The sequence below is a fragment of the Dipodomys merriami genome, unplaced genomic scaffold (assembly GCF_024711535.1).
Source record: "Dipodomys merriami isolate MVZ:Mamm:240054 unplaced genomic scaffold, mDipMer1.0.p SCAF_7, whole genome shotgun sequence".
NCBI lineage: Eukaryota > Metazoa > Chordata > Mammalia > Rodentia > Heteromyidae > Dipodomys > Dipodomys merriami.
The window spans coordinates 57376010-57398121 of record NW_027206290.1 but is presented as its reverse complement, the minus strand read 5'-3'; the positions used below and the strand labels follow the sequence as shown (position 1 = coordinate 57398121).

The window sequence follows — 22112 nt, the reverse complement described above, 5'->3', positions numbered from 1 at the left end:
GACTTAAGTTTAAATTGGTACAGTACTACTGGGGAGCCATTCTTACAAGAGAAGAGAGAAGTTCCTGTTCATAGATTTTGAAAAATTATCTGGCAGTGCTGAAGCTTGAACTCAAAGCCTCATTCTCAGATTGCTTGGTTGCTTGGCTAGTGCTCTACTACGTGAGCCCAGGTTTTTGCTGTATTATTTTGAACATGAAGTCTTGAAGACTTTTCTGCTCTGAATGGCTTTGAACTGTGAGTAGCTCATATTATAGGCATGAGCCATTGGTGCCCAGCTTTGTTAATAGTTTTTGACAATAGACTCTCAGAAGCAAAAGTCTTTCCTCTTTTAGCCATCAATTCTGGGATTATGTTGCAAGAGAGTAAAAAATGAGAATGAGGGTGAGGGTGAGGGAGAGGACAGAGAAAGACTCAGAACTGCTGCATTCACTAATTGGCAAAGCCTAGCATATTTTTGTTGTTGTTGTTGTTTGATTTCTTGGTACAAGTCTGTATATCTTTGTGGAATACAGTATGACAAAGAGGTAAACATTCACAAAGTTTAATGATCAAATCAGGGTAATAAGTATGTCTGTTTCCTCAAACATTAATCATTTTTATGTTTTGGCAACTTCCATACTCTTCTAATTGGTTTTTAAAATATCATACATCATTATGACCAGTAGCTACCCTACTGTGACATAAGAAACCAGAATAACTTCCTGTCTCTCTGTTTTTCAGAGTCCTTATCTGGCTTCTTACAACCAGCCCAGTCTCTAACAAGTACTATTTATTCCACTTCCATTTTCCATAAGGTCAACATTATAGCAGAACATATTAAAGTCAAGTAAAAGACAAGGTTTCTTAAAAAGCACTGATGACACTAAATATCTTATCTTCCTATTTCATTTTATGATTAACACGGATATGTCTTTTAAAATGGAAAGGCATATTGGTTACTTCCTTAGCGGAAGGACTTGCAACACTCCTAAATGTGTGTACATTCTGAAAACAACACACACATCTTGTTTTGAGGCTCAACATTTCTCCCAGTTTGATCTATGATTTATGATGTTTCTCTGATCCTAGGAAACTCAAATAGTTCTAAGACTCTCCCCCAAAAGCATGGAAACCTATCACAGTGTTCACCCATGCCATTTGTAGCTGTCACACATGCCAATTACATCCATCCACCACCTGGAATCAGTTAGTTGCTACTCAACATATATATTCCCAACTGGTCATGAGACAAACTTCTCAGTGAACTTTAACTTCAGGGCAGATAGTTAAGGCCTTGAGACTGCTCCAAGCACCAGGCACTATGTTTTTTTCTGGATCATTCTTAACAGTTTCAGGAAAATAAGCACCATCCTTTCTCCATCTTGGACTTGCCTTAGACTTCCTGGTTTCAAGAACTTCCTTGCTAACAGAAGTCCTGTCAGGGACTAGTTTGGAGAACTTGAATGTACCCTGTTTGATTTATTTTTATCTACCACTATTGACATATGCTAGGATCAGTGGGAATACCAGGAGATCAACACCACAGAGTCCTGGCTCAAGGTAACTCTTCTATCCATAAATCTTTCCTTTCTGAACAATATTCTCTGACCAAATTCTTCTTTCAGGCTTCCCTCTGAGTACACCTAACCAAGTATATCAGACTCTTTTCCTACCTAAGTCTCTAAACAGTGTCATTTTATCTTACAAGTATATTCTTCCATGTGTACTAATGCCTTTCCCCTCTTCTCTGCACCTACAATCTCCTTATTCTATCAACTATCTAGAAATTCAGGAATTTGCTTGTGGTGCAAATGGTAACCACATGGCCTGGATTTTTCAACTATTGTTCTAACTGCAAAGATTCTATCTCCTTATCAGACTGCATAACATGATTTCTGGAAGGAAGAAAATGAACAGAAAAAAATGAAAGAGAGAAAGAAAAACTTTCTTCTGAGCATAAACTAGATTTGGGTTTTGTTGCCACAACTATTTTGCTACTTTTTCAGGAGAAAAACTTTAAAAATGAAGCAGGGCTTTTTAGCATGTAGATTCCCTTCCCTTGTCCTCAAAATATCTTTGCTGTCATGTCATCATCTTTGCTAATTTTTTCCTTTCAGCAGGAGCAAAGTAATTGTGTGTCCTAAGAATTTTCTGTAGATAGATCCTAATTGCTTGAAGCTAAAAACTAATTATGGCAAAAAGTGGCCCATCAAATATCATCTTACTTAATTATTTCAATGAATTTTTGATTGAAAGAAAAATATGGGTTTGGTACTGCTAGCTGCTATAACAAAAGCATCAGGCTTGTATAAGAAAAATTTGTTTTTCACACATGGAATCCATAATGACGGGTCATGTTTCATGCAGGCATTCAGAGACTCAAACTAGTGAAACAATTATTCACCTCTGGTCCCCAAAGTGGTCCTGAAGCTTGATATCCATTCGGCAAATGGGGCATGAAAAAAAAGGTTGTATGGATGGTTTTTATGAGCACACTTGAGAGTAGCACATAACACATTAAATACTCCTGTCTCATCGTCCAGTAGAGGTACATGAGTGACTTAACTATAGGAGTCTGTATATTCCTCCTAAGTAATTCAGGGAAGGAAAATTAGTTTGTTGAACAACTACCCAATATCTAACAGAGATGATGGTACTGTTATTTCTCTAATTTCACAAATAAGGCAACCAGAACTTAGATTAGGTAAATGGACACACACACATTGAGGGCAAGAGCAAAAACAAAAACAAAAACACCTTGAGGGTTTTTTTTTCTTTTTTGAAGAGAAAATTAGAAAATACTCTTAGTGACGTGTTCTTCTACCCTTTGGATATTTATCTCCTCTGGATGAAGGAAAACATGTGTGCATGCATGTTTCACATGTGTAGGCATTGTTTGAATCCCAGCTAATGCAACCAGAGCAGATAAACCCTTCATTCCTAAACATTTCTATTGTCAATGAATATAATACATTTTAGGTGTTCTGATACTTGTTTTAAGTGAGTGTGTTCTTGAAATGAATGCTATGTTTAGATAGTTGCTATGTTTTAGAGCAGACTCACTCTGAATTTTTATTGTGATTATTTAGTGCTTCCTCATGCCCCAATCATGTATGAGGACATCACTTCAACCATGACACTTGTCACAAAGCAACGAGGTCTTTATGTTTGGATATAAGTAGTTTCTCAGTGTGATAGTTGTTACACAGTTATTATTATCTTCCTTTCCCTAATTCCTCCTCACAATATAACCTCTGATTATACCTAATTAGATTCTGCTTCCCAACCATTTTCCATCACTATCTGTTAATGCTCCTCTATAAACCAAATTAGAATTCCTACTTTTGAATGTATGATTCTTTGACAAGCTACAATTTCTTATATTCTGGACTTCAAATAAACATGTCTTTTAATGATTGGTATAAATCATCCTAATATTAGATTCTCTATGAGAGCATTGTCCAATAGATTGAACTATGAGTCATGGATGAGAACCACAGGTGCAAACTTTAAATGTCCCAATAGCCACATTAAAAAAAGAAAAAAGAAACAGGCAAAAATTACTTCAATGATATATGTTATTTAGCCAAGTTATTCAAAATATGCCAACTGTAAAATTTAGTTAACCTAAAAAATCATGACAGTATATTTATCTTTCTGTGTACAGGTCTGTGAAATGCAATGAACATTTCACACTTACATAACATGTCATCTGGATGTGACACATCATAAGTATTCCTTAGCCACCTATGACTGGTAGCTGTGTTTAGATTTAACTTAAGGAGAAAATACCATAAGAAAAACCTTTTAGTTTTTAAGTTTTATTCTTTTTTTTGGACATTCAGGAGCACAATTTATTTTAAACTACAACATAGAGCACATGCTAACAATGTCTGATTATATAAACAAATGTGATATTAAATTTTAAATCAAAGATCTGTGATATAATACTAGAAAAAACAGCTCTTAGGTTGTTTACTTAGCAGAAATAAAATAACGCTTAGAGACATAATGCTGCTTTATTTTTCCTCTTTTATTTTCTCTACATATTAATAATACAAAAGGATTTCATTGTAATAGCCATATTTGAATATAATATACTTTGTTCAAATTCACCCACTCAGTTACTCTTTCTTATCCCCTCACCCTCACCCCTTTAAAAATAATGTGTCCTTATGCTATTTCGTACATGCGTTTGAAATAGTAAGGTTTATTCTGAGAGAGATCTTTCCTGATGGACTGGAGGGTTTGATGCAATCATAAATGTTATGACTAGGCAGGTTATTTTCTGGCTATTTTTTAGATTCAAAGAGCTTGGCAGATTAGTATATTTTAACACGATCCAATATGTCTAATGTAAAGGAAGGATGCTCTCAAAATGTCTCTCTAACCTTCATACGTTGATCTGGAACTCACAGATTCCCTATCAGAGTGTCCTTCCTTCATACCCACGAAAGCCACCCTCTAGTGATGGAAAGTCTGTGGACCTGCTACAAAAGGATACAAACCAAAATTCCGCTTCAGAGAAAAGAGGGCTTATGTGCATGTGGGCTTTAACAACATTAGTGTATTTCAAGGGAGTTCTCAAAGAATAGTCCTAGAAGCCACAACATTGGCATCACCTAGAGATTCTCAAACCTCACCCGAGACTTATGGAATGAAAATTCTTGGGACAAGGACCAACAGTCTGTGAGCAATGGTGCCAGTAATAGTATTATCATATAAGAAATATATATATTCTTATTCTTAATTCTTATCACACATAAATCATCAAATAAGTGATCAGAAATGGGTATTTGAGGATTTTTCAGGGCTTATATTGAAGGTTCTTATGGTAAACTACTTCTCATTGAAATTGTTGGTTCATAAATTATGTTTGAGAAAATTTTCAATATTATTTACACTAAAAATGGAACAGATATTCACTAAAAACAAAGCAGATATTCTGCCATTACACCTCTGTATACTGCTTCAAGTGCTTTTGAAATACTGAAATATTTGCATAGTTATATGAGGCAAAGCTGTGGGGCTCCAGGATTTTGCCCCAGTCCTATGGACACGTCAGTTCCTACTGGCCAGCATCAATGCCAACTGAGTGTATTGAATGTCACTTAAGATTTCTTTGTAACTTCTTTATGCATACAGTATAGGCACTGGCTATGGGGTGTAGGTAAAGAACCAAGACTCTGGTACCAGAGACTTATGATAGCAAAAGTGAAAGTACAGTTAGAGAAAATTCCACTTCCAAATATATTTTGTAACCTTGTTCTGAACAGAAGCATGTATGCCCAGGAGTATAGCTAATATTTACATGTTAAAAATACTCACTATCCAAATAACTCATAAGCACCAGTTCATATATCAGTGTTATGGACCAAATGTGTTCATCATAGATTCACGTATTGAGTCTCAGATTCAGATCATATCTTGAAGATTTATTCTCTGCTGTCATGGTATTTGGAGGTGAGAACTTTGAGAAATAATTAGGTCTAGATGAGGTCAGAGAGCAAGGTTCTCATTATGGGATTAGTGACTTTATAAAGAAGAGGAAGTGACATCTTTTTTCTCCCCAAACATACTCCAAGTACAAGCTCTGTGAGGACATAACCACAAGTCAGCTGTCTATAAACTAGAAGGACGTCTTTTATTGGAAGTCAAATTTCCTAGCACCTTGACTTTGACCTTCCAACCTCCAGAACTGTGAAAAATAAATGACTGCAATTTAAGTTGCCAAGTCTAAGATATTGTGCTGTGACAGCTTAAGCAGATTAATTCAGTCAATACATTAGAAAGACCTACTATAACAATTTCTAGAACCTTTTGTTAAACCAACACCAATAGCAAATTCAAATAAAATCCTCTTTAAAAAAGAAATAATGCAGTTTAAAGTTAACCCTTACTGTTCTTCTGAAGGTCTTCATAAAATAACATTTTACAGTATTTTGTTTTAAAACATTTTTTCTCAGCTTATGGGGCAAAACATTGTCCCCATCATGCAAATACCTCTATACACTGCATTTCCTATAGTAGCAGAAATGCCCTGATTTTTTTCTCTACCACAAGGGTAGTATCTGAAAATGGAAATTACTGAGCTTGTTTTATTCTGCCTGACCAAGATGTTCCCCTGTAAGTTAACTTTGGTTTGGTATAAATTTCATGAATGGTATACATTTTGAAATAACTGAAAATATGACTTTAAAAAAAAAGTATATCTGAAGGCATAGTTAGTTCTTCCCAACTAGGATCCATATGATTTTTATGGTCTCTGGATATTTCACTTTGCATCATTTGCAGGAAATAATTAGGGTTACTTTTTTCTTCTTCTTTTCTCATTTTTTTATTTTCTTTAAGTATTTGTTCAAAGGAGTTGCCATTTACCAAAGCAATTTATGAAACTAATACATCTTGGTCAATGTCACCCATTTCAACATTCTCACCCATCCTTCCCCTACTCACTGCTTCCCTCACTCTTTTTAATTTTGTAGGATATGCATTGAATTCTTGACTGCATTCTTCCCCTCTTTTCTTCATTGTCTACCCTTTACCCCTTGACTCTATCCCACCCTTTTCTAGCATTCTCTTCCTGAGGCTTATTTTGTTGAACTTTGCCTTTGTCTTCTTAAGGAATTCAAATAGTGTAATTCCTTAGAAAGCTAAGTTTTGATCCAATAGGGTGGTATATAACTTAGTCTTTGCCTGACTCCAGGTAATCTTTGGTTCTTGGCAGTGAGTGTTAAAAGATATAGCAGCTACTGTCTTAAGTGGCTGGCTGAAAACGCCGAGAATTTGAAGCTTTTATGAATCTGGAGATAGACTCCACTGCCTCAACTTTTCGATGAAATAGAACAAATTCATCACTACAGCCAAGCTGTAACTATTCAGAAACAGCTACAAAAGTCCTTATCACCTTTCCCAAAGGAAAGATATCTTCTATGCTGCACTCTCACATGAATCTTTTATTATCATATCAAATAAACCCAAAGTATAAATGAATCACTTCGATTCTTCAGCTTTAGCAGTAACCTTTTTAATAAATTGTATGTCTTTAAGATATACATGTGATATTTTGAAATATGTTGTATTCATTTTGTGCTTCTGTAACAAATGTTTTAGATAAGCAACGTAATAAGAGAAGAAGCTCCTTTGGTGTATGGTTTCAACAGTTTCTTTGGTTCATGGTTTTGAAGGTTTTAAGCATGGTCAATGGGCACCATTGCTTTGGACCTCCTGCTGTGACAAAGCACAGCATGGCAGAGATATGGACTAGACAGAGTCTTTTCTCTTCAGTGGCCAGTGTGAAAAGAGAGAGTGAAAGAGGCCAGGATCCCCCAACCTCCTTTGAGAACACCCTCCCAATGACCTAACGCTTAGACTTTACCCTTTAAGGGTTCTACCACTTCCCAATACTATCTAACTGAAGACTCAGCCTTTAATACTAGGCACTTTGGGGGAATATTTGAGGTAAAAACTATAGCACATATCTGCAATGTGGAATGAATAAAACAAGCTAAGTAACCTAAGTATTACATCACATTTTTTTGCTATTGTGAGAACACTGAAAATCACCTTCTTAGCAATGTTCAGGTATAATTGTCTCTCCTAATCTTGAAGCTTTGTGCTTATAAATTCAACTGAGGACCAAAGTATTAGGGAGGAGTTGCATTTTATTGAACATGTATATTTTCCTAAACAGTGTAACAACTATTTATGAGACTTATACTTTATTTGGTAATTCAGGTATTATACTGTAGGTGATAACTATATTATGCTACAGGTATGAAAAGTATTACTACATATTGTAAGTCACTTCTAGTAAAGTCCCTAAGGTATACAGGAAGACATACATAGATTACAAGCAAATGCTATGCCATTTTATAGACTTAACATTTTATATTGAGCATCTGCTAATTCTGTTATCTGGGTGGATCTAGGAAGGAATCCATCCTCTGTACAATCTTATACCATTAATAGTTATTAACCATAATCATGTCTTATGATAAATCAATTAATATAAATGAACTACTTAACAGAATTCCAACTGTTTATATTCAGAGCCATAGCTTTAGTTCATGCATGCCTATGGTTTGGCTTTAATTTTTTTTAATAATGTGAAAAAAAAAGGACTGTGGTACAATGCTTCAGAAGGTAGAGGAAAAAAAGATCAACAGGAGTCACAAAGAGGAGGTCAAGGATAATGAAAGAGCTAAGTCACAGACAACCAAAAACAAGAGCAGATTTGCCTTTGTTTGCTTTGCCAAAGGGGAAAATTAACTTGATGGAAAGGGTAATTAAGCATTTCTTTTTCCATCATGGACCCTCCTTGCTTCCTATCCAGCTGTTCCGTTTTGCATTGTGATGATTCTTAATCCAGTTGCTGAGTGAAAGAGGGCTAGTGAGGCCTTGGTGGCAGGTTTCAGTATTTCCTCCTCTATTAACCTTTATTTTATAAGTAGACAATAAAAATCTTAGGGAAACCATCCAACTCAGGTAGGTGAATAATGAGGAAAAAGTAGAAACAGTTACACAGAGGAATTTTCTGAAAGTAATTTGAAGAAATTTGAGATTAGCATTGTAATCTTAAAAAAAAAAAAAGATTATCTAGGTCAACAAGATACATTCCTGGGTGTAGCAACTGAGATTATGCAATGATGATAGACTTCTATAGCATTATAAGCTTATGGTTCTAAATCCTGAATCACAGTCCTCAACTAGCATACATCATATTTATCACATCCAAATGATTGAGTCTCTGACTTGTCTTTTCCATCACAACCTGAAGAAAAATAACATTTCCTTGGATGAAAGAATCCTCATGCTATTTTACCCATGTTTATTGCTTGGAATTTGGGATGTATTTTCTACTAGAAACCAAGTTAGTTGTCTACAATGGTAATTTCTCCACTCACCTCAAAGGCTGTTAAGCTCTACATTTCAAAACTCAGGGAATCATTGGCCACCTCTTAATGGGGGTTAATTGAGAGCATAATGAAGACAAATGACCAACCATAGCTCAGTTGGGCCTCCTGACTCCCAGAGCCATGTCCTGCCTAGGTATGTGAATTACCTTTCAGGTAAATATAGTTCATCCTTGTATATTCAGCTTCACTGGGACCGGGAACTGTTCAGATCACCAACTCTCATGTGAATACTCAGGATCTATTTCCTCTATATTAAGGAATGGCCATTGCAAAGTTTCCACAAGACCAGAAACATCTGCCTAGACCCTAGTATATTGTGGACAATCATAACCATTACATTCAAATGGAAGAAAATTACTTTGCCCTAACTATATTACATAATAAGCCAGAAATCCCAGTAAGCAGGCCAGGGCAGGTGTTTGCTTAATATAGTTTACAAACCAGTTTGCAAGAATTAAAGGAAAACCAAACAACTACTTCTCTGCAACTTTTATATAATTCTCTGTTTCTTATGTATAGGAATCCATACTGTGTTGACAAAGGATGCAGGTTGGTTTTATATACAGCATATATATTGTACAAACACATTAAAGCTTCTTCATTAAAATGATTGTCATTGTCATGAGCAATCAATGACTAACAATCATGCTAGAAGCATTTTGTAGACTTTTTGGCTTGAAACTGTCTTCAAAGACAATTAATCATCTGTGATTGTAGTTAATGTTTGTGCTAATTGTGAGACTTGACATCAGGGTCTTGGCTAGCTGTTTCACTCAAGGCTGGCACTCTACCATTTGACTCCTACCTCCCCTCTACTTCAGAGTTTTTGCTAGTTTATTAGAAAAAAGAATCTCACAAATATTTCTGCCCAGGCTGACTTCAAACTTCAATCTTCAAATCTCAGTGTCCTAAATAGCTAGGATTATAAGCATGGGCTACCATGCTGGACTTTATCTGTAATTCTATACCTTCTCTTTATCTCTAATCTGGGCACAGTATTATGCCAGCAGGAGTCATTTATTAGCCATAGCCCAATATTTAATATCTTATTTCTCAAGTCAGTCTTTCTTTAACAATTCAAAATTTGCCACCATTGAAGAAGTTTTGAATGGGTATCAAACTTGGTAGCTAATTCTTCAGAAACAGTCCTGAAAATCTTTTGCAAAATGGCAATTTCACATCACAGGCACTAGGATATAAATTTTTATAGCTATTTTTATTCTTGCTGAGGTCAGGGACTCCTATAAGACAGCAATAGAAACTATCTCTTTTCAGGAACATGAATATGTGAATATATAAATGCCAGTTTGTATATCTTCTAAAAAGGGAACTTCCAAGGTTAAGAATATTTGTTCTAGGGGCATCTTGGCAAATGATAGTACTTTTCTGATTCATAGTTTTAGGTATGCTCATTAAAAAAAATCCAACAGTTCCATCATTTTCAGCTTAAATCCATACATATACAATTCTATGTAGATATGTATGACTGACTATATCAAAAGAGGTATACTTTTTGAAAATTCTGTCTTACTGAGTTTTCACTTCATTTTAAATGTTCTTTATACCTCTTACAACTTTTCTAAATGAGAGAATAATTCTTGAATTACAAAGATGTTTCTTTTTCCAATCTTGTTCTTCTTGAAAGCACATCTATATATAGACCTTAGACTTCAAAATTTGATTTAAAATTTGCATTTGAAAAAATTCTTCAAGTAAGACATTGACCTTAAAGATTTTGAAAGTCAGAATCTGCATATAAATTTAGCTTTGGCTTCTGCTATTAAAAATACATTGAATTTTAGAATTGGGTGATAACTGTTTTACATTTTTTAATATTGCCAAATGATAAACTTTAGAACTAAAATATGAAAATCCATGGTGCTACAAGAATCTAATATATCCAACTACATTTCTTATGGTAGTTTATAGAACTTGTATAGAACTCCTAAGCAATTTAGTGACTCTAGACCCTACTGTCTTCACCTGCTTAGGTTATCATTACAAAATTCCATACACAGAATAGCTTCTAAACAAAACAAGTTTATATACTACAATTTTGGAAAGTGGAAGGCCAAGAATAAGGGCTGGCAAATTCAGTGTCTAATGGGGGCTCACTTTCAAGTTCATACACGGCATTTCTGAGGTTCTATTCTCACATAGTAGAAGAAGAGGGGACTCTTTCAAAACACCTTTCGTAAAGATACCAATGTCAATTATGATGACTCCATGTTCTTGACCTAATCACTTCATGAAAGTCCCACCCCCATTTGCTATCATTTTAAATATTGGTATTTTAGCATATCCATTGCGGAGAGGCTCATAGCATACAGATCATAACAACTGGACATATATTCCTTCTGTCAATATGAATTATTTTATGTACATATAGTTATAGACAGACAGTACAGCTTTCATTGACCTCTAAACAGAAAACTACACTGTTATTTCAGATTACATTCTTTATGAATGAGATCTAGTCTTCTGAAAGTTAATGAGGCTGAGAATTCAAGTAGCCATTTTACCAGAGTGACTTCAAGGGGCAGAATCTTCTAGAGCTACCTGGTTTGTGGATGCTGTCAAGAGCTTATGACTTTCATCCTACTTTATTGACAAATGTGAAGATTGAACCCATTATGGAGAAAAGGCACACAAACAAAACTAAATAGATTTGGTATATATTAATATTAGTCATCACACAAAGACATTTACATTGGTGTTCACATATTTATTTCTAAGTCATCTGGTCTTTCCCATATTTTCTTATATCAGGATATCTGATCTAAATACAATACTATATTTAGTAGTGTTAAATAATTGTGCAAATTGGTGCATGTATTAAACAAAGTACATTAGACTAATTATATATAGGGCTCATAATAATCTCAGAAGGTGCTTTAGTCATATGAAAACAACTCTCTAAGAAAACTGAAATTAAGTAGAACTAATTTGCTAAAGATACATATGGGTAACCAAAAAGGTATGATCCAGTTATTTAATTTTTCAGATGATTTTCTCTCAACTTATATGACCCAATTTACCACTACATTGTAAAATCATCTTTTAAAAGACATTTCTGAGCCTGACTGTGGCAGCACACGCTTGTAATCCCAGAACTGGATAGGATGAGGGAGGAGAATCCTAAATTCCAACCTACCTAAGGCTACATGGCAAGACCTTGTCTCAAAAGAAACACAAAACAAAAGACATTTCTTAAGAATGTTTAGTAGAATAACAAAATGTTGTGTAATGTAAGTTAGGACTATAAGTAAGAAAGCATAAGAGACTATTGTTTAGTCTAAATGAGTAAATTTCTAATACAAATAAAATCTTAGAAGGAATTGGGAGGAAGATGGTGGAAGAGAAGATTGTTTTCCTAGGACCCTGTAATCCCACTTCTGGCATTTACCCAAATGACCACAAACAAGGCCACATTAAAGCTACCAGAACAACTATGTTTATCACAGCATTATTCATCATGGCTAAGATATGGAACCAACCCAGATGCCCCTCAGGTAGATGCATTCATCTGCTGATGGAGAAAATGTGATACACACACACACACTGGAATTGTGTGAATGACACCACCCCATTTGTAGGGAAATTGAAAGACTTGGAAAAAATCATATTAAGTGAAGTAAGCCAGACCCAAAGAAATATAGGGCCGTTGTCTCCCTTATTTGTAATGATTAGTATACATTTAGTACAATATTAGCAGATGAGCAGAATAGCTCAATAATTATGTATGTATGATCATATAAGATGATACTAAGTAAAATGAACTCTTAAGACTTGGACACAAGAGGTTTTTCTTTGTTGTTGTTTTCAATGTGCTATGTGATTTTTTTGTTTATTTTGTATGTTTTGCCCATTAATGTATATCCCCTGTTGTCACTGTATTTAATTTTGGTACCCTGGGTACCGTATGTACATTTATTTGAACTAGGGAAGGGAAGGGGGAACAACAAAATGGTGAGACAAAGAACAAAGAGAGAACCAACACAACAGTGACAATATGTTGGAAATGATCTGTACAACTTGGGGGGGGGCGGGAATTGAGGGAGGGAAAAAGGGAGAAAAAATGAGAGAAGGGGTAGCAAATTAGACAAGAAATGTAAACACTACCTTACTTATGTAACTGTAACCCCTCTGTCTATCACCCTGAAAAAAATTTTAAATCATAGATAATTCTAAAATGTAAATGTTGAAAGGAATAAAATGTGTGTAGGACTACATGTCAAATGATAAGATTTTCTATAAACAAGTAAAACTAAAATACTTCTAAATTTAACATTTACCCAGGCACAGCTAGCTCTTTTTTTCATTGTTTATTTTCAGTGTCAATGCAGGAAAAACAAAGATTGAAGGTATTTTTTTGTTTTAATCTATATGCAAGCTCCAAAATTAAAAAGGCCTATTTTAATGGGAGCTAGTTTAAACCAATTTGACATGAGGGAGATAATACTTGGGAAAATGTGTCTGTGCTCTGTTTTGCTCCCAAATTTTGACTTTTAAACTTATTGTTAAGTCTTAAGAAAAAAAAAAACAAGAAACAGTGGAGATAATTAAACATTTGCCTTGAGGGAATTATTTGCAGTTAATTAAAGCTGTACACTTTGGGTGTATATTTGCTTCACTGGTTATTAAATTTGAATCATATGTTAACTACCCAGGTTTCTTACTTGTCCATCAAAAAATGTTGCTTCTGGCAAATTGAAGAAATAAGCTTTCTCATAATATACTGAACCATAATGTTTGATGCTATCTCCAAATTTTGAGAAAAAAGAGAGAGAAAGGGAGTAAGGAGAGAAAAGGAAACCCAGAATGATTTGTTTTAGAGGCCATTTTGTTTGGTTATATTAGAGAGTTAGAACTCAATGGGGAGGTGCAAACCCGGAAGAGATGCAATCAATTTGTTGGTAATTCAGGTCTAAATAAGTCTGCAGTCCATGTGTTTTTCTATAGCCACAAAGCAGGTAACTTCAATATCTTTAAATTACTTTCCTTTGCTACATTTAAAAGCAAAATAAGGTGCCAATGGCTCACTCATATAATCCTAGCTACTTAGGATGCTGAGATCTGAGAATCTGGTTGGAAGCAGCCCAGGCAGGAAAAGACCATGAGACTCTTATCTCCAATTAACTACCAGAAAACCAGAAGTGGTGTTGTGGCTCAAATTGGTAGAGCACTAGCCTTGATCAAAAAAGCTCAGGATCAGTGCTGAGGCCCTGAGTTTAAGCCCTAAGAAAGACCAAAAAAAAATTGATAGGATCATAAGCTTCAAGAGGGCAGAGATTGAGTCATTGTTTCCAATTGACTCCTTGGAGTCCAGAGTAGTATCTGACATTGTTTTTATTATGTTGCATTTTGTTTTTAATTTTTATTGTAAAGGTGATATACAAAGAAGCTACCGTTATATAAGTCCAAAAAGGAGTACATTTCTTTTTGAACAGTGTTACCCGCTTTTTTAGTTTTATATCAATACATGTGATTTCTGTATTCCTGCTGTCCTATTCACAGGCTGGCTCATTTTAATCTTTATTAAAGAACTTTCAGGGAGACTTCAAACTTCTAGCTTTGCAATAGCTTGTTCATCATCATTAAATCCTCTTACCCACATTATTTCCTGTGTAATGTGTACTATACAATATTGTAATGTAACCAAAAAAAAAAAAGATGAGCCTATGTTGATTCCACAATTAGAAGTACTACAAGAAGGATGGAATGACATTGCATGGAACAGCAGGTCAGCATTCCCTTGTTGGTCTTATGCAACTGGCATACATCATGGCGAAAAGAAGCTTAATTACCACTAGATTTCTGAGGGGCTGAATCTGACTTTTCAAGGACTCAGGCACCCATCTGTGGATGACTCTAGTACTGGAAACAGTAAGAGCAGAAAAAATAGATATTCCTTTAATTTTCTCTATTTTGCTTTCTTTTTATATCCTTTGCCACAATTCTAAGGCTTTCACTGATGCATGAAGCCTGCTTTGTAATATTTTGTCTCTTAAAAAATGCTACAACTAAATTTTCTACCTTTGAAAGTTTTGTGCATATATCTTGGGTAATATTTTAAGAAAATATTATTTATTCATGAAGACACTTGACTGTTCTCATGTTTATGTTTTTAAATAAATTCTCTCTCCCCAAGCATAAACCTACCATATTAATGCTGGAACCTGCTTTTCCACCATAAAATGCTCATTAAAATTTTTCCTTCTCTGTTGTCAGATTCTGCAAAGGATGACAACATTATAAAAGATGATGAAGTAGCAGATCATTCTGAGTGTGACCAAGATCATCCCAATGGTAAGTTCTGAGAAAATTTTCAGGGATTTTTTTTGTACTGGAAATATATCTCAGAAAACAGATTTGAGCTTTTCTGGGCGGGAACATTGTGTAAGTGCTGAATGCTGGCTGATTGGCAGCTGCCATCTTGGGAGATGGGGGATTTTCCACAATACCCATCACTCATTAGTTTTGATTTAGTCTGCCTTCATTTGTTTTTATTATTCTTACCTGCCTGGATTCTATAAACATTGGGATAGGTGACTATTGAAATAAATATATGATAAGAATGAAAATAAATGTGAGACATATGGAGCATAAACCCAGTAGATTAGATCTACATACCCTTGGAATACAAAAAGAACAAAAAAGGAGAATACAACCAGTAGAAATGAAACAATCTTCAGAAAAAAAAGTTTTGCTAATGCAAACCACGTTCTCTGCCCCAAACATGGGAATACACATTATATTTAGGGGCAAAAATAATGAAAACTCAAATAAGAACAGACACCTACATAGCCTCATGGAATTTCTCAAGATCACAGATAAAGGAAGGCTTTTAAAGTATACAAGAAAGCCAGAATCCAGTTATAAGCAATATCACCAGAATCCATTGAGCCTTAACCCTCCTCCACAAACCTAAATGCTCGGAGAAAATGGAATAACATCTTCAGAGCTCTAAAAGACAGTTTCTATATTTAGTGAAGTTAATATTCATGCATAAAGTCAAGTGTAATATTTTCTCAGGATTACAAAGATTAAGAAAATGTGCTTCCCAGGTATCCTTTCTGAGTAAACTAATCAAAAGCCCATACTCAGCAGTAACTCATAAATGCAGTAAAGAAGTAAAAATCCAAGATTGGGAAAGGCATAATTGGAAGTGACTATAGAGTAAAGAACTAATTGAATGTATGAACATATTAAAATCATTATTTCAAGATTGGTATCAAATATTTTAAGTATTTTTCATCTTCAAAATATATAGCATATGTTTTTTAAAAATAAAAACAAGATTAGGGATTGCTGTACAATAACAGAAGTCAAAATAATTTATACCATGTATCTCATTAGCAGCAAATAAACAAACTAGACAAGGTAATATGTGTATGTGTTCATATTATTTATAATTTGATTATATATCATATAGCTTCCTATTATATATGTGTGTAATGTAAACATTATATATTATAAGATATGCAATAGATTATTCACAAATATTTTGTATGTAAATACAGACATATATGATGTCAAGAGACTGTTTAAAGTCATCAGAGAGCAAACAAGGTAATAAAACTTGTCAAGCAAGGTTTTAGGAGGAGAAAACTTTCCATATATGGAAGCCTAGAATTTAGAATCATTTTTGTCTTAGGACATTTTCTGATTCTGCAGAAAGTACCTCAAATCCCATTGGTAAAAGGACAAGAGACCTAACAGCCACTATGCGTTTGGGGCAGAATTCACCCTAGCAGGAAGACTGAGGTAGCATTAGCTCTACCTTCTAAAGCCTGTGGCTCACCTTCAACTCATCTCAATCTTCAGATTAAACTAAGACCAGCCCAGACTACTAGTTCCCCCCAAGAAACCTGAAAAGAAGTAAAATATTTACCAGAGGGGAAAAAAGTCTAGCATATTGCAAATAATATTTATGAATAATTTGTGAGATATACCTAGCACACACATAAAAATTTCCAGACAAAAGAATTAGGAAACAAGGCAACATGAAACACAAAGGATGAGAGAAGGAAACCTGTATGAGATGAAAATAATAGGTAAAGACACAAAGCATGAAACAATCATGCTGACCATGCATTATAGAGATAAAAGTAAGATAGAAAATTTTAACTGAGGGCTGGGGAGGTGGCTCAGTGGTAGAGTGCTTGCCTTGCATGCATGAGGCCCTGGGTTTGATTCCTCAGCACCACATAAACAAAAAGAAAAAAAGCCGGAAGTGGTGCTGTGGCTCAAGTGGTAGAGGGCTAGCCATGAGCTGAAGAGCTGAGGGATAGCGCCAAGGCCCAGAGTTCAGGCCCCATGACTGACAAAAAAAAAATTTAACTGAGACCTAAATATGGAAAACCAAAAGGAAAAAGAAATCTAGGAGCAATAGATGGTATAATTCAAATTAATAATTCAAGGAACAGATCTATGATTTAACAAAATTTTAGGCACAAAAAGGATAGGCCCAACATTAAAAACAGTGGAATAAAAACATTACAGATACTGGAAAGATCCTGAGGATAACATGCAAAGACAAAATCCATCCCAAAGTAAAAGAGACATGCTCAGGAGCAACATTTAAAGAAAATAGAGTGAGAAAATTCCTACATTGATAAAGGACATGAGGCCAAATGTTCCCACATCTCTTTGAACTCTACACAGAATAAATAAAAATAAATCCAAACTAGACCCATTAAAGCAAAACTGCTAAAAGCCAAAGATAAAATGAACATCTAAAAAGCAATCTTCAAACAATCCCTTGGGCTGATAGCTGACTTTCTAATAGGTATAATGGAAATAAAAAGACAATATAACAAAAGAGCTATCAACGAAGGAGAATCAATCAGGAGCCAAAAAACATGTTTCAAGAATAAAAGTTAACTACAGATAATTCAATAGAAAAAGTGCGACTCATCACTAGAAATTTCAGGTATTCTATAGGTAAAGAAATATTAGATCCATGTAGTTAAGGACACATGAAAGAATTAAGAACACAGTAAATGATGATTATTGAATGAGTATAAGTAAATATTGATAGTATAAATCGACACTGATCATAATAATAATGCCTTTTGCAGGAGTTGAGCTATAGCATTAAAGAACTGTATTTATTTAATTAGATAAATTAAATATATGTGTGTTCCAATGTTTTTGCAGTGTCGTGGAAGGTAAAACTACCGATTAAGATTCAGTTTCCTATGCCAAGCACCAGTGGCTCATGCCTATAATGGTAACTACTTAGGAGGTTCAAAGCCATTCCTGGCAAGAAAGTCTCTAAGAATCTTAGCTCCCATTAACCAGGAGAAATCAGAAAGTAGAATGCCAGCTTGAGCCAGATGACAGAGCCGCACCCTGAGTTCAAGCCCCAGTATGGGTGTGCATGCGCATGCACACTTGTGCGCACCACACACACACACACACACACACACACACACACACACACACACACAAACACACACACACACACACACACACACACACACACACAGATTCCACTTTCTAAGTCTCAGTGATCCCACCAGTCAGGAAACAAGGAGACTTTGATTGCCACAGATGACTGACTGCCTGGAGAGTTTCCAAGCTGTAGTACAGAGGAAGAACCCATACCAGGAAACTCCCTCTGTTAAGAGAGAACTGAGGACTCTGGGAAGCTAGTTTGCATGGCAGAGTCCTGAACAAGAAATAAATGCCCTAGAGACTTTGAGCAGAGTACTGGCTGGTACATCCATGAGAGGAAACTCTCCAAGGGCAGGTAATTAACATCAAGAAACTTGAGCAAGGCCAGGAGCAAGTGACTCAAGCCTGTAATCCTATCTACTCAGAAGCCTGAGATCTGACAATCATGATGAAAAGCCAGCCTGGGCAGGAAAGTCTGTGAGACTCTGATCTCTAATTAACCATCAGAAAACTAGAAGTGGCACTGTGGTTCAAAGTGGTAGAGCACTAGCCTTGAGCAAAAAAGCCCAGGGACAGCGCCCAGGCCCTGAGTTCAAGCCTCAGGACCAGTACCAAAAGAAAGATGAGAGACGTGAGCAAATGATACCTGCAGTTTCTACAGGGATGGCAGATGTGCCAGTAGCCACCAAACCAGACTGGAAAATCTAAAACTTCATAGAGAACTCAGAAAAGTTTTGCCTCAGCTATGAGGGAAATCAAGCTATAGAATCATGCTATTCTTTTCTCCTTTGTACAACTGATGAAAAGACTCTAAAGAATCAAACTTTCTCTTAGTAACATCTTTGCATACTAGATAATGAAGTGTAAGACTAGTTATAGGAATTTAAGTTCATCTCATACAACATGAAGTCAAAATTAACAAAAATTACCAGGCTTGTAAAGAAATATTGGCAGCCCATTCTCCATGTTTCTTTTTAGTTTCCTACTTATCTTGTGAAGAAAGGCTTTGACTGTCTGTGTTCTGATCAATCTTTTCACACATATTTATATAGCAAAGAACCTTGGTAGACAGAGTGTCTCCATGCGAAGTGAAGAGCAGGCTTGCTTATTACCTCAGAAGATAAAAGTATGTATTATCTTCCTCCAAATCAAAGAACAAGCATACTTCCCCACCTTTATAAAAGATTCAGATCATTTATGCTTATGATTCTATCCTTATGATACAACCCACTAAGTGTACAGGTATTACCTGGTCTACTTTGTGTCACCTGTGAGAACTGGGGCTCAGAAAAAAAATGGTAAAAAGTATTAATGGTATGGCTACAGAGGAAAGATATGGCAGGATACAAAAAAGAGTTGTTCATAAGACTGACTTCCATAATACAACCAAAAAATAGAAAGACTCTATGCCATAGATTCAAACAAAATAAATTAGCTTTATAAAAATGTGGCCATGTGTGGGAGTATTGGGAGGCTGAAGCAGGAAGATACCAAGTTCAAGGCCAACTTGGGCTCCATAGCAAGACCCGGTCTCAAAGAAACAGGAAGTAAAGAAAGGTAGAGAAAGAGAAAAAGAAGAAAGTTTATGCACAAATAGAATTAAATCACAACAGAATTGAAATAAGGTATCTTACTTTCTAAGTTTCCCCAAAAGTTTATACCAAACACAAAAATGTGTTTTTAATACAAATAATAAAATATAACTTAGAAGTATAACCACAGTTCAGTGTATAAAATGAGGTGGCAGAAATATAAGAAGATAGTTGTGTCCGTAGGATAATTGGATCACGTTATCTAGTTTCAGAAGTACTCAGGTTGAGTTAAATTCAATATATTTGTAAAGCTTAAAAGGATGAAGTTAGAATAAATGGATATCAAAAGAGAACATGACAAACCAAGTAAGAATTCTAGCCAGAAGTCTCAAATAAGAAAGAGTTAGCTATTTTATACTGATGAAAATTTAAATCCCTCATTAAATATAAGAGTGATAGATCTTCATGTGTCTGTCCATAGTATGGCAAGACACAATACAAAAACAAATCTGTTGGAAATTCAATGGGGAATTCACAGATAGAGTATTATCCACAATGACAGAACAAATCGCCTAAAAATGACCTTAGAATGTTTTAAAACTGTGATTAACAGTGTACCTCTGCTATAAAAATAAGACAGGCTGATCGATGAAATAGACTGAAGAGTTTAGAAATAGACTCAAGTAGATCTGGGATCTCAGTACATATTCTGGCTGACATTCCAAAGACACATGATTCAACAAATGTCATTTGAGACAACTAGTTGGCCATTTGGTAAAATAAGCTGAATTCCAACCTCATTCTCTATACCAAAAGAGACTCCACTAAGGGCAGAGATGAAACTTAAAACAAGGGGGGAAAAAAGGAAAGAAAGTATAAAATATTAAAGAAAAAGAGCCAAAGATGATTATTGAGCACTGTAATTTACAAATAAGCTTATCAATCTATGAAAATACATAAAGGAAATGCACTTAAATGAATACTACTAAGTAAAGACAGCCAAGATGAAAAAGCTCATAAAGTATAAAATTGTAAGCTGGGTGCTGATGGCTCATGCCTATAATTCTAGCTACTCAGGAGGCTGAGATCAGAAGATTGCGATTCAAAACCAGCCCAAGTAAGAAAGTCCCTGTGAGACTCTTATCTCCCATAAACTACTTTTAAAAAGCCAGAAGTGGAACTGTGGCTCAAATGGTAGAGCACTTTAGCCTTGAGGAAAAGAAGCTCAGGGATAGTGTCCAGGAGCTAAGTTCAAGCTCCAGGACCAGCACCAAAATATATATAATTTTATAATTCCAGTCACGTGACATTCTGGAATAACAAGACTATAGATACAATAAAAAGATCCAGTGGTTTTGGTGAGTTGGGAGGATGGAATGGATGAGCACAAGCACAAAAGATATTTAGGGCGTGAAACGATTCCAATTATTACTGTACTGGTGAATACATAGCATTAAACATTGGGCCAAACTCAGAATATGTAACACCAAGAATGAGCCTTAATGTAAGTTATGAATTATGGATAATCTTATGTCAATGCAGGTTCATTGGTTGTAGCAATATACCACTGTGGTGACAAATGTTGATAATGGGGAAGGCTATGCTTGCCGAGGAAGTAGGGGGTGTATGGAATAGTTGTACCTTAACTCACTGTGCTGCTCGCCTAAATCTAATTTTTAAAAAAACTTTAGTTTTCATGCACACATGATTGTGTGTATACATATCATAGAATACAGGTCTATATAGATCTATATAGTACCTGTGTATATGTATCAATGTCTGCCATAAAAGAAGGAATGATTAAAATTGAACACAGAAATTTTGACATGATCACTAAAGGCTATAATCAAATTTTAAAGAATATCTTCTGGGCAAAATATTCTGACTTAAATGACAGATCATTTTCTTATTGAAAAAAAAAAGAAAGCAAAGCTCATATAAAGAAGAAAGAAGAGAAATCCAAGACAAATGCAGGCAGAAGTCTCAATTACTTAAGAATTCACAAAAGAAAAAACACAGAAATTACCCATTAAAAGTTTCCCACAGTTCTTTATTATTTACAGAAATGCAAATAAATCAGTGTCTTCCATCTCTGAATGATTGAAAATTTACAAAACTAGTGGAAACACTGTTGCTGGGAGACTTGAAGGCATAACTTTCTCTCCAATATTTTCAGCAAAACTTATTAAAGGGTATAGAGAGATTTATTCATAAAAATACCTACTGCAATGCTGTGTGTAATGGCACACATGTGCACACACACAGACAAATATTGGAAA

At 35.1% G+C, this 22112-nt stretch overlaps 1 protein-coding gene across 3 annotated transcripts in view; it reads left to right on the top strand.

Annotated features, from left to right (window-relative positions):
- Macrod2 (mono-ADP ribosylhydrolase 2) overlaps positions 1 to 22112 on the top strand; it is a 1801573-nt gene that overhangs the window by 1694710 nt on the left and 84751 nt on the right. For all 3 annotated transcript variants that reach the window (XM_070006718.1, XM_070006720.1, XM_070006719.1), the window contains one exon: positions 15131 to 15208. In XM_070006718.1, coding sequence (XP_069862819.1) covers positions 15131 to 15208 — 78 coding nt within the window. The remainder of the gene's footprint in view (positions 1 to 15130; positions 15209 to 22112) is intronic.